Genomic DNA, 12,913 nt, shown 5'->3' with positions numbered 1-12,913 from the left:
TCCTGAACTCGGAAAATGATCATTATCAGTCATGACATTATTTTGGATACTTGCTATTTAAAGGTTTAAAATTAAATTGTTTTCTCTGCAAAATCAGCCAAAAACCCCCCTTAGATATGCAGATGTAATAACTTAGCTGAAGTTGCTTTCTGTCTCCTTTGAAGATTGTCTCTGGGCTGGTTGCAGGTTTGATGAAAAGAAACTATAAGAGCTCTAAAGCATAATGGTGTTTTCATGCCACAGTCAAACTTCATCCATTAAAGAAAGGCAGACTGTTTTGCTTGTGAAACATAAATGTTTGATTTAGGGAATTAAATTGATAAATTACTGAAATTTAGTAGAAGTTTATCTGTTACCAATCTAGATGCATCATAAAATACCAAATTTACCAAAGATGGGTGAGGAACAAAAAAAATCAGGCAAATCTCAAACTTTTCTGCTCTGTTGCTGGCTCATGGTGATTGTTCATGTTTTGTGAGCTCTGTTTTTCTTAGGACCTGTTTTAATCTTACTTTTAAATTGGCGAGATGATTTGGAGAACATAAAGCAGAATGATGAACTGCAATCTCCTTGGCCAACTGTGTATAGTTGTCTTGAGCCCAGCATTTTATTGTGTACTGATGCCCCCCTGCAGATGTTCTGATAGTGACTGGAGAAAGATGTTGGCATTAAAGTTTGCTTAATACTCATTGAATGTCAGCAAAAATTAAATCTTAGTACAAAAACATAGGAATTTATTTTTCCTCTGCTTTTATTTAGGAGCCAGTGGAATTTCTCTTACTAATCTGTTTTAACTGTAGGTCTTCTGTTTGGAATTGATGGAGATATTTTGAAATAGGACAGGTGGAAGATCCTTCTCTCTATGATGGGAGCTGTGGATTAATAATTTGATCATTTTGAAGTTTTGTGAGGATTTATCTTCACTCAATCTTTGATTGCATTAGGAAGTAGAGAGCGCAGATTGCTTTTAATTTGGTTATGTTGAAAAGCTGTTGTTTTTGTGGAACTTGTCCATTGGCCAGAGCTGTACCCCACAATTTTCCTCCTCTTATCATGGAAAGTAATAGGAGTAGTGGGGACAATAGTGAAGTTTTTTGTTTCCTCTGTCGAATTTTCTTAGTGAAATGAAAATAATGAGGTGCTGGGGGATGACACTAAGCATGTCATTATTATTTTCTTTCAGTGTTTCTATTTTGACTTGGTGTTTGTAATTGAATGATTGCAGTGGGTGCTGTTTGTTTTCTTTTGGGATTAGTACCTCATTGTGGCTTAATCTTCCAGGTGGTAAAAGCTTTTCTGTTGATTTCTAGGTTTTAACCCTTGAAGTTGATGTGAGATATTACTGACTCACTCACAGTGTTCCCATTATTCTGGGGTTGTTTTATCTGACTGTATCAGTTCAGTTTTCTTTCTTAAGCTTCCCTCGTGGATTAGAACAATGTAGCTGCAGCTGTAGGGGAAAATGACAGAGTATTTCACTGACTAGTAAAAGAGAAAGAAATTAGCAGGATATTTATTTTTGTTCGGTTTGTTTGTTTGTTTTTTAATCCTTAACCTGTTTATTTACTTCCAGTAAGGTTTGTAGCATTTGGTTTCGGAGGCAATCTGCTGATTTGATGGTTTATGGCTGGATTATCAGTGTGTATTTGAGAAGAAACTCAAAGCTTGGAGCAGTGTAGTGTGCAGCTTGATGGCTGCTCGGTAGCGTTGGTTTCAGCGACCCTGCAGTGCGTGCTCGCTGAAATCGCTGTTCATTTTTAATTTGATGCTAAGATGATGTTTTTTCCATATAGGATCTGTCAGGATCATTTGGTGTCAGCTGAATTCAGCTGGGTCCTTTGGTTACCGCACGGAGCATGTCGGTGGAGGTGCTGTGAGGAGCTCCTGTTGATCGGGCTCAAGGGCTGCTTGTTGACCCTCCAGGGCACGGTGTAAGGCCCATCTGTTAGGGCTGCATTTTGCCGGAGGGAAGGTTACTTCAGTTAAGGTCTACAGGGAGTATGTTTAGCAGACATTAAAAGTATAATAGCAAATTGATTGGGCTTTTGTGCATGTGTTCAGTGCCTGGCTCTGCTCTCCCTTCAAGTGGATGGTTGCTAATGGGACTTGGTGGAAACTAAAATTGAAATTATTTTGCTTTTCTTTCAGTTTTTTTGGTGATCTTTTTTCTTGACTCTTACTCTCTGTTGTTCTGAAAGATTAACAAAATCAGGAAAAGAATAAATTTTGGGCATTTCATTCATTAAATTGAATAGAAGATATTACTGGCAGTAGTGAGGAAAACAATCTCCTTGGAGAGCCAAGTGTGTGTCAGCAGTGATGTGCAGTATACCATTTTATTTAATGCATTAAATCATAGTCTCATTATAGTTTCGTTCACATTTAAATGTACACAAAAGTTAGGGCCCAGGTGTATAGTACGTAGTTTAAAATTTGTGCATTTTAAATTTGGAATAATTTAGATTTCGTTTTTTCCCTATAGAAAATATCCATATTTACGGAACTTCAACAGTGGCTTAATTTTGCTCAGATCCTTAAAGGAGCAGAATAATACAGAATTTAAAGTGCTTGAAAAATGCTTTTTGTTTTCTATGAAGTGAAAATGACTGGCAGCTTCTTACAAGGTTTTATTATTTTTTGCTTCAGGATTGTTTTTAGAGTTTGAACTAAATTAACAAGCTAGATGCATTTGATTATGCAAGCACTAACCTTTTAACATGAAAGTGCTGCTAAAAATACCTTAATGTTCTTGATAATGAAGATTGTGTTATTTCTAGCCACAGGTAAAATAAGTACAGGTAAAAATAAGACCTGAAAAAAATGCCTTTGAGGTAATGATTCTTCTATTTAAGCTTGCACGGTTTTGCTTAATGAGCACATTTTAAATGTCAGTATTGTGTCAAAGCTGTTGATCTCTTGGTAGAGGGAAAATTTGTAGGAGGAGAGAAAAATTTCTGACCCCTCTGAGAAGAGTCTGTGTTTTCAGTCCTACCTTGCTGCATTTGGCAGACACTGCCAGTGTTTGCAGACTTGGTGAAATGATGTGTGGGTTTAGTAAGGCATTTCAGAAAGGCATTCTGTTCTTGCCTCTAGACCTGTGATTTTTATGTCAAGTTGATTCAGGTGCTTGATTAGATTGAAAATAGGGACAACAACCTTGAAGATCATGTTGTGCTTGCTGTAACAGTTCTAAATTTTAGTAATTAGTCAGTCTTTTGAATGGTGCTTCTTAAAAACTGCCATTGTGTATGCAGGCTCTCTCCAGCAGTGACTGTTTTTGATGCTCTATTGTTTGGGATGACCCCTGTGCTGAACTCTCTGAAACTCAAATGTCTAATGTTCTTCATCAGGCCATGGTCTATAGATCCATTACAATGGAGCTGGAGCCTGCCTACAGCTTGGGAGCAAACCCAGACCTGTCTGTCACTGGCAAGAGGGGAATGCCACAAGCGCTTCAGTTCTGCTTGTGTCATTCTGCTTTGATTGTGGCAGGCAGGCTTTAAACAGATCTCCTGCCTGCGAGAAAGGGACTTAGCAAAAGGCAGAAAAACTTGCTTTAACTTAGCTAGCTAAAAATCTGTTTCGGTGTCTCTGTTCTATTACCAGGATGTCTGTGTTTTGCTTACTTTGTTTTCCTCTCTTATGGACATAATTATTTTCCTACTTGAAGGTTTTATGGATTTGGGGTGAGAAAGCAGACAGATGTAATTTCCGTCACTACCTTCCCTTTGTTAAGGAACCTTTCCTTCTGTCAGATCATCCCAAGCAGACAGAAAATCATATTGGATTGAAAAGCCCCATTCATAGAGTGAAGAGAAACACACTTTTTCTGTAGTCAAGCCCATCTTGGGCTGAGTGTTTGTGCACATGTTATTTGCTTGTGCGTCCTGTCCTCACACCCTTTCTGAAATTCTGAGAAATAAAAAAGTGGGTGAATTGGCAGCTCTAACAGCCAGTGTTGCAGTTAAGTCTTCACAGACTTAGTAGCAGCCACAACTCTGACTGTAAAACTTATCTTTCTGCTTCATCTCAAAATGGGCAGGTCAAGAGACCGCCCAAGTCAGTGTCTTTGATGTTACATACACTGCAGAGTATTCTCTGAAAAGCTTCCTGATATTTCCTCAGTGTATGAAGGACAAGAAAAAACTCCACACACTCGAGCTGTACTGGAAACTGGTCTTTCACAGATTCTCTTTTCAGCCTTTACTTCTTTAGTGAGGGACTTGCTAAGTGAGACAGAGACTAATTCTAGATTTCTTAGTACTGGGAGGCACCTGATCACCTGAAATACGTTGGTTCTGGAGGCACAGAAGAGGAAACAAAATATGTATGTTGCATTTTTATTTACTAGATTGTTACTAGAGAAGGAATGTGCCAGGGCAGTGAGTTTTTTGCCTTAGAGTCTACCAAGAATCTATCAAGGAAGTCCATCCAAACCTAGTGATCTCTGGTTGTGTAACTCCTGGTCATTTTGTTTTATAGACAATTGAGTTATTTCTCTAGTTGGTTCTGTTACAGCAATATTTGTCTGTGCTCTTTAATGTCGTACTCAGAGTTCTACAAACTAGAAGGAAGGAGGGCATTTTGTCTTAATTATTGAGCTGTTACTGCTCAACTGCATTTGAGCTATGTTTTTTCCCATTTTTAGACAGGATTTTGAGTAGCTTATAGACTCATAGTCCAGTATGTCCAAGTCCAAGTAGCACTTCATTCTCCATTTCCAAATTCCATATGCTACTGCTTGGTTTAAGTGCTATGGGCAGTCTTTTTTTATTCCAGTTCCTCTGATACAAAATTTTGATACCGTGTTAATCTGTTAGCCCTTAGCAAACACTTAGGCTATTAAACCTGAACCCAGCAAACATTTAAATAATAGTAGCTAAATTAGCTTGTTACTGGTTTCTTATGTCATTAATAACCCTACTTGTCACGATAGCTTTTGCTGGGATCAGTTGACTTTCACATATTTTTCTCCAGAGGAAGGTAGGGTAGCTTATAAAAAACCCACGAAGTCTAGTCTAAGCATTTGCATTCCTTAGGCTGTAAAATTAGAGACCTGGGATTTTGTGTGAAGCTATATTGCACTGCTCTGGCAATGTGAACTAAACTGTCATGCTTTGGTTTGATGATTTTATAGGTTTTTTTTATCTCTTCTTAGAGGAATTATGCAGATTTCATGCCTGTGGAACAGAGAAGCCACACACACACACACCTCTGTGTGAGGGTGCACTTCTCTCCTGCCCCATAATGCTTTCACAGAGCTTGTTCAGGGTTACGTTTTCTCACTGCTTTCCCACTTAGGACCAGACTGTAAAGCCAGGGGGCTGCGTTGAATGCCCCTCACACTCTGTCCTGTGTCACCAGCACCACACATCCTCTCAGTCAGAAGTCTGCTTGTACTGTTTGTGTATGAGAATGGATCTAGTGCTGTGTGTGTAGAAACTTGTACTGACTGCAAATAGCTTTGAACTCCTCCTTGAAAGTATTTGGGAAGCAGTTTCCTTTAGTCCTTTTCAGCTGTGGGAAAGGCAGGGTTATTTATTGAGCTGAGCTGGTGTGAGGCAGCTGTTGCACGAGTGTTCTGTGTGCAGTGCTTTGCCACCCTTGGCTAAGCAGCTTCCTGTCAGGACCACTGATCCGTGTAACAGCACTGTCTGTGGCAGAAGTGGTTGGGCTTTGTGCCATTCTGTGTGTCCAAACCTACTTCCAAGTGTGATTTTGAGAAAGCTGTATTTGGGTAACTTAAACTGAGGGGGAGGTGGGGTGGTGGTGCAATTAACTGTAGTTAAATATTCAATTTTTCTATCATCATGGGTGAATTTTGCTTTCACAATGGAGTTTTACAGACTTTATTTTTGGCGATAATTTTTGGTGTAGGCATCAGTTCAGAAAGGAGATGTCAGTCCCATAATTGCATCTATTGTGAGCCTGGCACAGTGGAAAAAATAGGATTACTTGCAACAGATAATAAACAACTTTTGCAGATAAAGCTTCTGACAATTTCCTACTGGAATCCTAAAATGCTGTTACAGTGTGTGTAGTTAGTGGCTGTTAATGCTGTTGGGGCTGGGAGCTTCAGCTCAGGGCCAGTGGAATATTTTTTGACTTGCTAGTGACAGATTGAGAGGTTGTATGTCATAAAAGGAGTCAAGATTATTGGGGAGGGACCATGGAAAGCTCTGTGTATTCAGGGTGTAGAAAAGGGAAGGAAATAAAAATAATGGATACATGGAAATCTGCTGTGTAGCAGCAAATAGCCTGTATGACTTCCATGGATAGGAACTATGCCTTCTGAATTGTTAGACCTTGTTTGAAATGGGGAGGGGGGTGGGAGAAAGGCATGTGGTGTTTATGTAGCATTTAGGAACTATGTATTTGGTATACCTTCATTAATGCAAAAAGGTGTGGAAAAGGTATCTGAAACTTTCTTATTAACTTGGAAGACAAAGGCCTAAAAAGACTTGGTGAGTTTTAATCACAGATGGAGGCAAATGAGTTGGAAGATGATTTTTAAGGGTTCTGTAGTTGGGATATGTTATATTGGTGGTATCTCTTGAGATAAGAGTTTGTTCATGAAACCAAATTACTCAGGGTAGTTAAAACTAAAGCTTATAACTGGGAGCATTGCTAAAGGGAATCTGTTATTTAGACTAAGGCAAGTCACTTTTTATTAATAAATACAGTGGAATCTATGTGGTGGATGAGAATGGGAAATCTAAACAAAGCAAATATCTGATTATTTCAAAACCTATCACAAAAAAACCTGCTACCACAGTAATGATTCAAAAAGATACAGATAATGTGAGAAATCACTAGTAGAGATTCTCAGAGCAGAAGAGCAAACGTGCTAATGGTGTCCTCAGATTTTGACTAATGTTGTTCGTTCTTTCATTCATCTCGGTGTGTTATAATAGAACAATACTGGGCATGTAAACAGTGATGGTAAAAATAAGGATAATAATAACAACAGCACCTGTACCTTAAAAGCAGAATGGTTTAACATATCCCAATTATACACATACTGGAGAGGACCTGTTGGAGGCTCTCCAAGGTGTTTAGGGTGCTGAAGCAAATCCAGTTTGGAGAGGCTGAGTGTGTGTGTGTTCCTTCTGTTCTGGGAGGAGGAGGGCAGGGTTTTTCTGTGTTTAGTGATCTAATAGGGAGGTTTAACAATGGAGGAGGCAGAGAGTCATCTCAACTCTGCAGCTGCCAAGGATGAGAGAGGAGACAGAAGTTGCAGCACTGGAAATTCTGATGAGATGTTGGGAAACTTCCCCCCCTCCCCCACAACAAGATTAGTCAGCCATTGAGAAAATTGTTCAGAAAGGTAGGAGAAATCCCAGCCTTTGAACGCACCCATTAACAACTCCACTGGACAAGACCACAGGCAGTCTGATCTCATTTCTCTTGGAGAAAATTTGACCACCTGGTCTTTGAGGTTCTGTCAAAGATGAGCTGTTCTGTAATGCTGTGGCTTTGTGGAAGAAAAATCTTAAAGGCCCTCATGGCAACTGAGCAGGTTAACAAGATAAAAGAGGTATATAAGTAGCTATTTAATAAGGAAGAACATCCATCTCCATACTTTATGCTCTTTCTATATATAAGCAAACTCTTTGCAAGTTTTTTTCTGATCCATTTGATGCTTGTTTCTGTATTTGTATGTAAGCCAAGGTACAGAACAGAAAGGCTGATGAAGGTGACCCCTGCTGGCCACAGATTTCCTCTTCTGATTCTGGCTTCTCTGGAAACATTGCAAAACCAGAACAAACAGCATTAGTTTTAGACCAAGACATTGTGCTGGGGCTATGTTGGGAGCACCTTAAACCCTATGTAGTAGAACTGAAGTGCTGTGTTATTTTTAATGTTCTAGTGTTGGCAGGGGATACTGGGCTCAATATACTGAGGATTTTCCATTGCTCCCTTTTGTTCCCAGTGCCCAGAAGTTGTTACACTGTTGGGTAATAGTACCTGTTTCCTAACTCTACATTTATTAATAATGTGATTAACCACAATAATGAAATTTGTGCAAGGTTTTCTTTTTAACCTGTCTAAATATACCTGAAAGAAAAGAGCTACAGTTTTGATTTGCTCTGTTAACATGCAACGAATACAAACTTTGATTTAGTTTTGGGTTTGTTTTTTGTCTTGCAGCATAAGCAGCACTATCATGGATGTAGACAGCACAATTTCCAGTGGGCGTTCCACGCCAGTCATGATGAATGGACAGGGAGTTCCTGCCTCCTCTGCCAAAAGCATTGCCTATAACTGTTGTTGGGATCACTGCCACGCCTGCTTCAGCTCCAGCCCGGATTTGGCGGATCACATTCGCTCCATACACGTGGATGGTCAGCGAGGAGGGGTTGGTGTTACTTTTGGGTTTTCCTTCTTTCTTATTTTCTAGTATTTTGCTCTTGAATGACAGTAGCAAATTTTCTGTTGCAAAATTCCAGTTTTGTAACTAGTGGCAGCAATAATAACTGACTTGAAGAATGTAGTCTGTTTTTTCAATAAATTATTTGAGATACCAGGGTTTTGATAGTGTGTTGACTTCTCAACATTCTGAAGCTGCTGGTGTGTCTTTTAAGTGCTTACACTTGGAATTAATTTTCTTAAAACCCTTGGTGTACGTGTTCCTGCATGTGAACTCAGGTGAAGTCACATCTTAATTACTGTTACCAAAGGAGTCTCACTACAGGTAAAATCTATCCAGAATGTGTAATAGGGAAGATGTAAGACCTGACTCAAGAGTACAGAGTCTTAACAAAACAGCTCTGTGTGTAATACTGATGGCAAGTTTACCTTCTATATAATTGCATCTAATTTTTTTTTTAAATTAAGTTGAATATATAAGCATGTAAATTCCAGTCTAATCCCTGGTCAAATGATAATTGGTCTCAATTTTAATGTTTAAAAACATCTTCTAGTGGAGTAATTTCAACTTTGTACTTAACTACCTCCCATCTTCAAGCTCCCAAATTACCTCTGATGCCTGGAATATATCATGTAAACTACCTTTACATCCAGCACAAGCAATCTGCCTGGTTTAGGCACTGTGTGTTACAGCTTTTCAATTTCTGGGAGATATAATACCAGTTTTTGAAGTGGAATAGTTGTTATCTTTTGACTTTTCATCCTGTCGTTTCTTCAGAAGGAAAATGTTAAGCTATTGCACTTCTATCTTCAGTGAATAAGAAACTAAAAATGCTAATTTGCATTACTTTAAATAATTTATTATGTAAATGTATCACTGAGACAGCTGTGACTCTGGCTGTATTTAGCTAATATTTTTTGGCATGATTGAACTTTTCAGCTTTATATTTGATGGCTTTTTTCAGTCCAGTATCTAAGCAGAATCATCCATTTAGTGTAGTGGCTTTTTAACCACCGATGAGATGATTTTTGAGTTCTGTCCACAGGTGTATAAAAGTGTTACATGAAACCATGAAATTAATAAGGTGTGTTTGGATCTTTGTTACCCCATCCATGACTCCTTTATGTTTCTTAAAAAGGGGCTGGAAATTTTTGCAGATTTTGGTTTGGGTGGGGTTTTTTTTCTGTATTTTATTTCTTGTCACATTTCATGTGACATGATTTGTGGATATTTTTATTTAGAAGATGTTGGACTGTATTTATGTATTTGAAAGAGGAGGTTGTAACTATTGCATTCAGTTTTGAATCCCCCTACTGGAGTTCCTTTTTTGCGGAGTTTCCCGGGTGGTGCTGTGGAAGGGGGATGTATCCTGGTGGGTTTGTTTCAGGGATTTGTCTGCCACCTGCCGGTGAGGTGTTCAAGTGTGATGGAAATTGTGATGTGCTTCTGATGGGATTTCGGGTCTTACTTAACTGCAGCGGCTCTAACTTTTAAGAAAAGTGGGGGTTAAGTTGTTGCTTGTTGAGAATGGAAAGGAATAGGATAAACATCTTTGCATGGTAAAAATGTATTTTTTCCAGCTAATACCAAGGTCATGGCTGCAGTCCAAACCAGATACATCCATGAAGAGCATGGGAAACTTTTTGACAAAACAGTTGTGCTTACGAAAGATGTTATTTCAGAAATATTTTTGGTTCAGCTTTTTGACAGGGATTCCCAAGAAGCCTTGTCTAGACTTCTGGCATGCAGTTGCAAACCCAAGTCCTTGTATTTCCCCCATCTGTAACTTGACAGTAACACACCTCTGCCAGCGCCCTGCAGTTGCTGATGGAAATACCAGCACACTTATGGAGCTGGTGCAGAGCCAGAAATCTCAGAAATTCCAATTCTGTGGCTTTGAGGGGATCTCAAAACTGAGGAGTGCCAGACCCCAAAGGTTTAGGGGCTTGGGCCTTGTGTCAGTAGGTCTGAATCAGTCACACAGACACTGAGGGGTTTCCAGCTTTGTCTGGGTAAAGCTGGGTAATGTATCTATTATACAGCAAGAACGTAGAACTCCCGTGGCTGCTTTTTCATTTTGAAAATCAAATCTTTTGAAGATTGAGGGGTTTTATTCTCCAAAAGAGAACAAGAAACTGAAATCCAATTAGTTTCCTGCATTTCTGAAAACCTATGTTATGAACAGTGCTGTTCCTGGGAACTTTCTTTTACTGCAACAAATTAGGGCTTTACCTCCCTTCACCCACAGACCTGTTGAGGAAATTCTAATGAAAGGCAAGTTCATTGAGCTTTTTTATTCCCTCAGTTACAGATAAACACAATGAGAGGAGAGAGAAAAGCAGCATGAGTAAGTTCTGCTCTCCTTAATGCACTATTGTGCATGTGATTGTTCTGTACACTGGAATCACAAAACACCCATAGATTTTGAATCCTATGAGAAATGGTAGCTTCCTTCATCAGGAATTGAATATAAGGCCCTAACTAGAGGTATCTGCTATTCCAGAATACAAAACTCTGGTATATAAACTGCACTTCAGTTAAGAGTTTTTACTTTTTCATGCTCAAAGAATAAAATTAATTGCTTATGAGAGTAAATTACTTCAGAACTACTACCCAGAAAATGCAAATTTTTCATTTAAAAATGTTCTGCCTCCATATCTGGTGGATACAGATACTGAGTGCAAACACAAATACAGCAGATCCTGTTGCTCTTGATTGTGTTTATCTGCAGGAGCATCTGTCTGTTGGTATTTTCTTCCAGTGACCTGTTTTTATTGAATACTTGGGGTTGTAATTACTTTTTCCTTGGTGAGATATGAGATGTGTGTTTCAAAATAAATGGTTATTGTTCAGAATTCTTTGAAGTGTTGTGAAATGTAGAAACAGCCTTGTTTGCTAATGTGATTTTTTTTATTTGTTATCTCTGACTTGTGTAAACTTACCATATTTTTACTCTATTAGGTGTTTGTTTGCTTGTGGAAAGGTTGCAAAGTATATAATACACCTTCAACAAGTCAAAGTTGGTTGCAGAGGCATATGCTGACACACAGTGGGGACAAACCTTTCAAGGTAAGGCTCATTGTAGCATACATGATCTCTTATTATTAGAGAAATTCTCTTTATTTTTACTAATATGTCAATTGAAAAATACCATCACTGGAGGATTTCTTAAAAAGTGAGCTGAGCCTTCTTCTTTGCAGTAATAGTGCCCAAAGGTCCTGTTCTTTTACAAAAGCAGGTGAAGAAACTGTTATTGCTTCTTTATCCCTGTTTCTTTTAATCTACAAATGGCAGGGAGTGTAAAACTAAATAGTGCTGAACTTCAGGGGGTTTGTGCATTTTGCAGTTGAGCTGCTTGCACTGTAACTGTGAGATATTTTCTCTCATACTTTACACTTCCACATTGAGTTTTGGATCATGGCTGATGGTGCTCATTCTGTGCTTGAGTAGGAGCTGCTTTTGTTAAATTCACCAGAAGCACTGGCAGTGACTGTTAGTGGTTCACTTCTCTGAAAAGAATAAGGAAGTCAGGAATGCAGGGCCATTGAGCTGGCTGTATTTCCTGCACAGTATTTTCTAACTTTCTCTTTCTTTCTCCCCTTAATCTGTACCTGCAATTCTAGGTATAGTAGTGTTTATCATTCCCATATCCACCAATCCGTTATTAATGAGTTGCTTCATCCTCTTATGGATACAGTTGGGGCAGTTCATAGCTGTCAGTCCTGGATCACTTGATGGTAAGTCCCACCCACACTACTTCAGACTGAAGTTCTTCCATGTAGGATATGAAAATGAAACAGGATTTGGGTTTTTTTTTTTTTGAGTTTAGGTAGCATTATATGCTTCCTTCTTCCCTACCCCCAACCCCACCAAGTTTTAGTCCCTGTCTTCCATCTCTTCTCTTTCTCCTCAGGTAATATTTTCCACTTTCTAAAAATTTTATTTTAAGCCAGCTTTATTACTAAAAATACTTCTCTGTTACAGGGGTGTCTTTCCGTAGTTATGTTTTCTATATAGGTTTTAATAATAGTTACAGCAGAAAACAAAACTAAATTAAACTCAAAACCAAAAGAGTAAAAATAGTGCATTGCATGTGAAAAAGATTGTTTTTAATAAACAGATTTTTTTCCATACTGAACTGTGCAGTTTAGACTGAAAATTTCTGACTCAGAAAGTAACCACAGAAAAATGAGTTTGAAGGTTATCATAACCTGGGTTTGGAGGAATGAGTTTAGCATGCTCTTGGAAGGATAGTGTAAGGATTGTAGATCCCTACAAGTTTGCAGATATGATTGTTCCAGGAACTGATAGCATCTTAAATCCTAATCTCTGATTATTATTAATAATAATAGTAGTAGTAGTAACAGAGAAAGCAACCACCAGTTACCAGAGGAAACTTTTACCTTAGGTTTTCTCTATTTTGGAATTAAATATTTTGTCTACCTCAAAGTATAATGACAAGTTTTGTTCTTGGATGAAAGTCTTTTAATAGCCTAATCTGTGTTCTTATTCAGTCTAGGTCAAAGAAACTCAATTTTAGAG

The 12,913-nt window shown here is 38.5% G+C and overlaps 1 protein-coding gene across 2 annotated transcripts in view; it reads left to right on the top strand.

Annotated features, from left to right (window-relative positions):
* The window catches only part of AEBP2 (AE binding protein 2), a 43,356-nt gene that overhangs the window by 9,494 nt on the left and 20,949 nt on the right, over positions 1 to 12,913 (top strand). For both annotated transcript variants that reach the window (XM_086885499.1, XM_086885500.1), the window contains exons 2-3: positions 8,152 to 8,359; positions 11,333 to 11,440. In XM_086885499.1, coding sequence (XP_086741625.1) covers positions 8,152 to 8,359; positions 11,333 to 11,440 — 316 coding nt within the window. The remainder of the gene's footprint in view (positions 1 to 8,151; positions 8,360 to 11,332; positions 11,441 to 12,913) is intronic.

This window comes from Cyanistes caeruleus, chromosome 4, assembly GCF_971803275.1.
Source record: "Cyanistes caeruleus chromosome 4, bCyaCae1.hap1.1, whole genome shotgun sequence".
In the NCBI taxonomy this organism is placed as follows: Eukaryota; Metazoa; Chordata; class Aves; order Passeriformes; family Paridae; genus Cyanistes; species Cyanistes caeruleus.
This window is presented reverse-complemented; position numbering and strand designations above follow the sequence as displayed.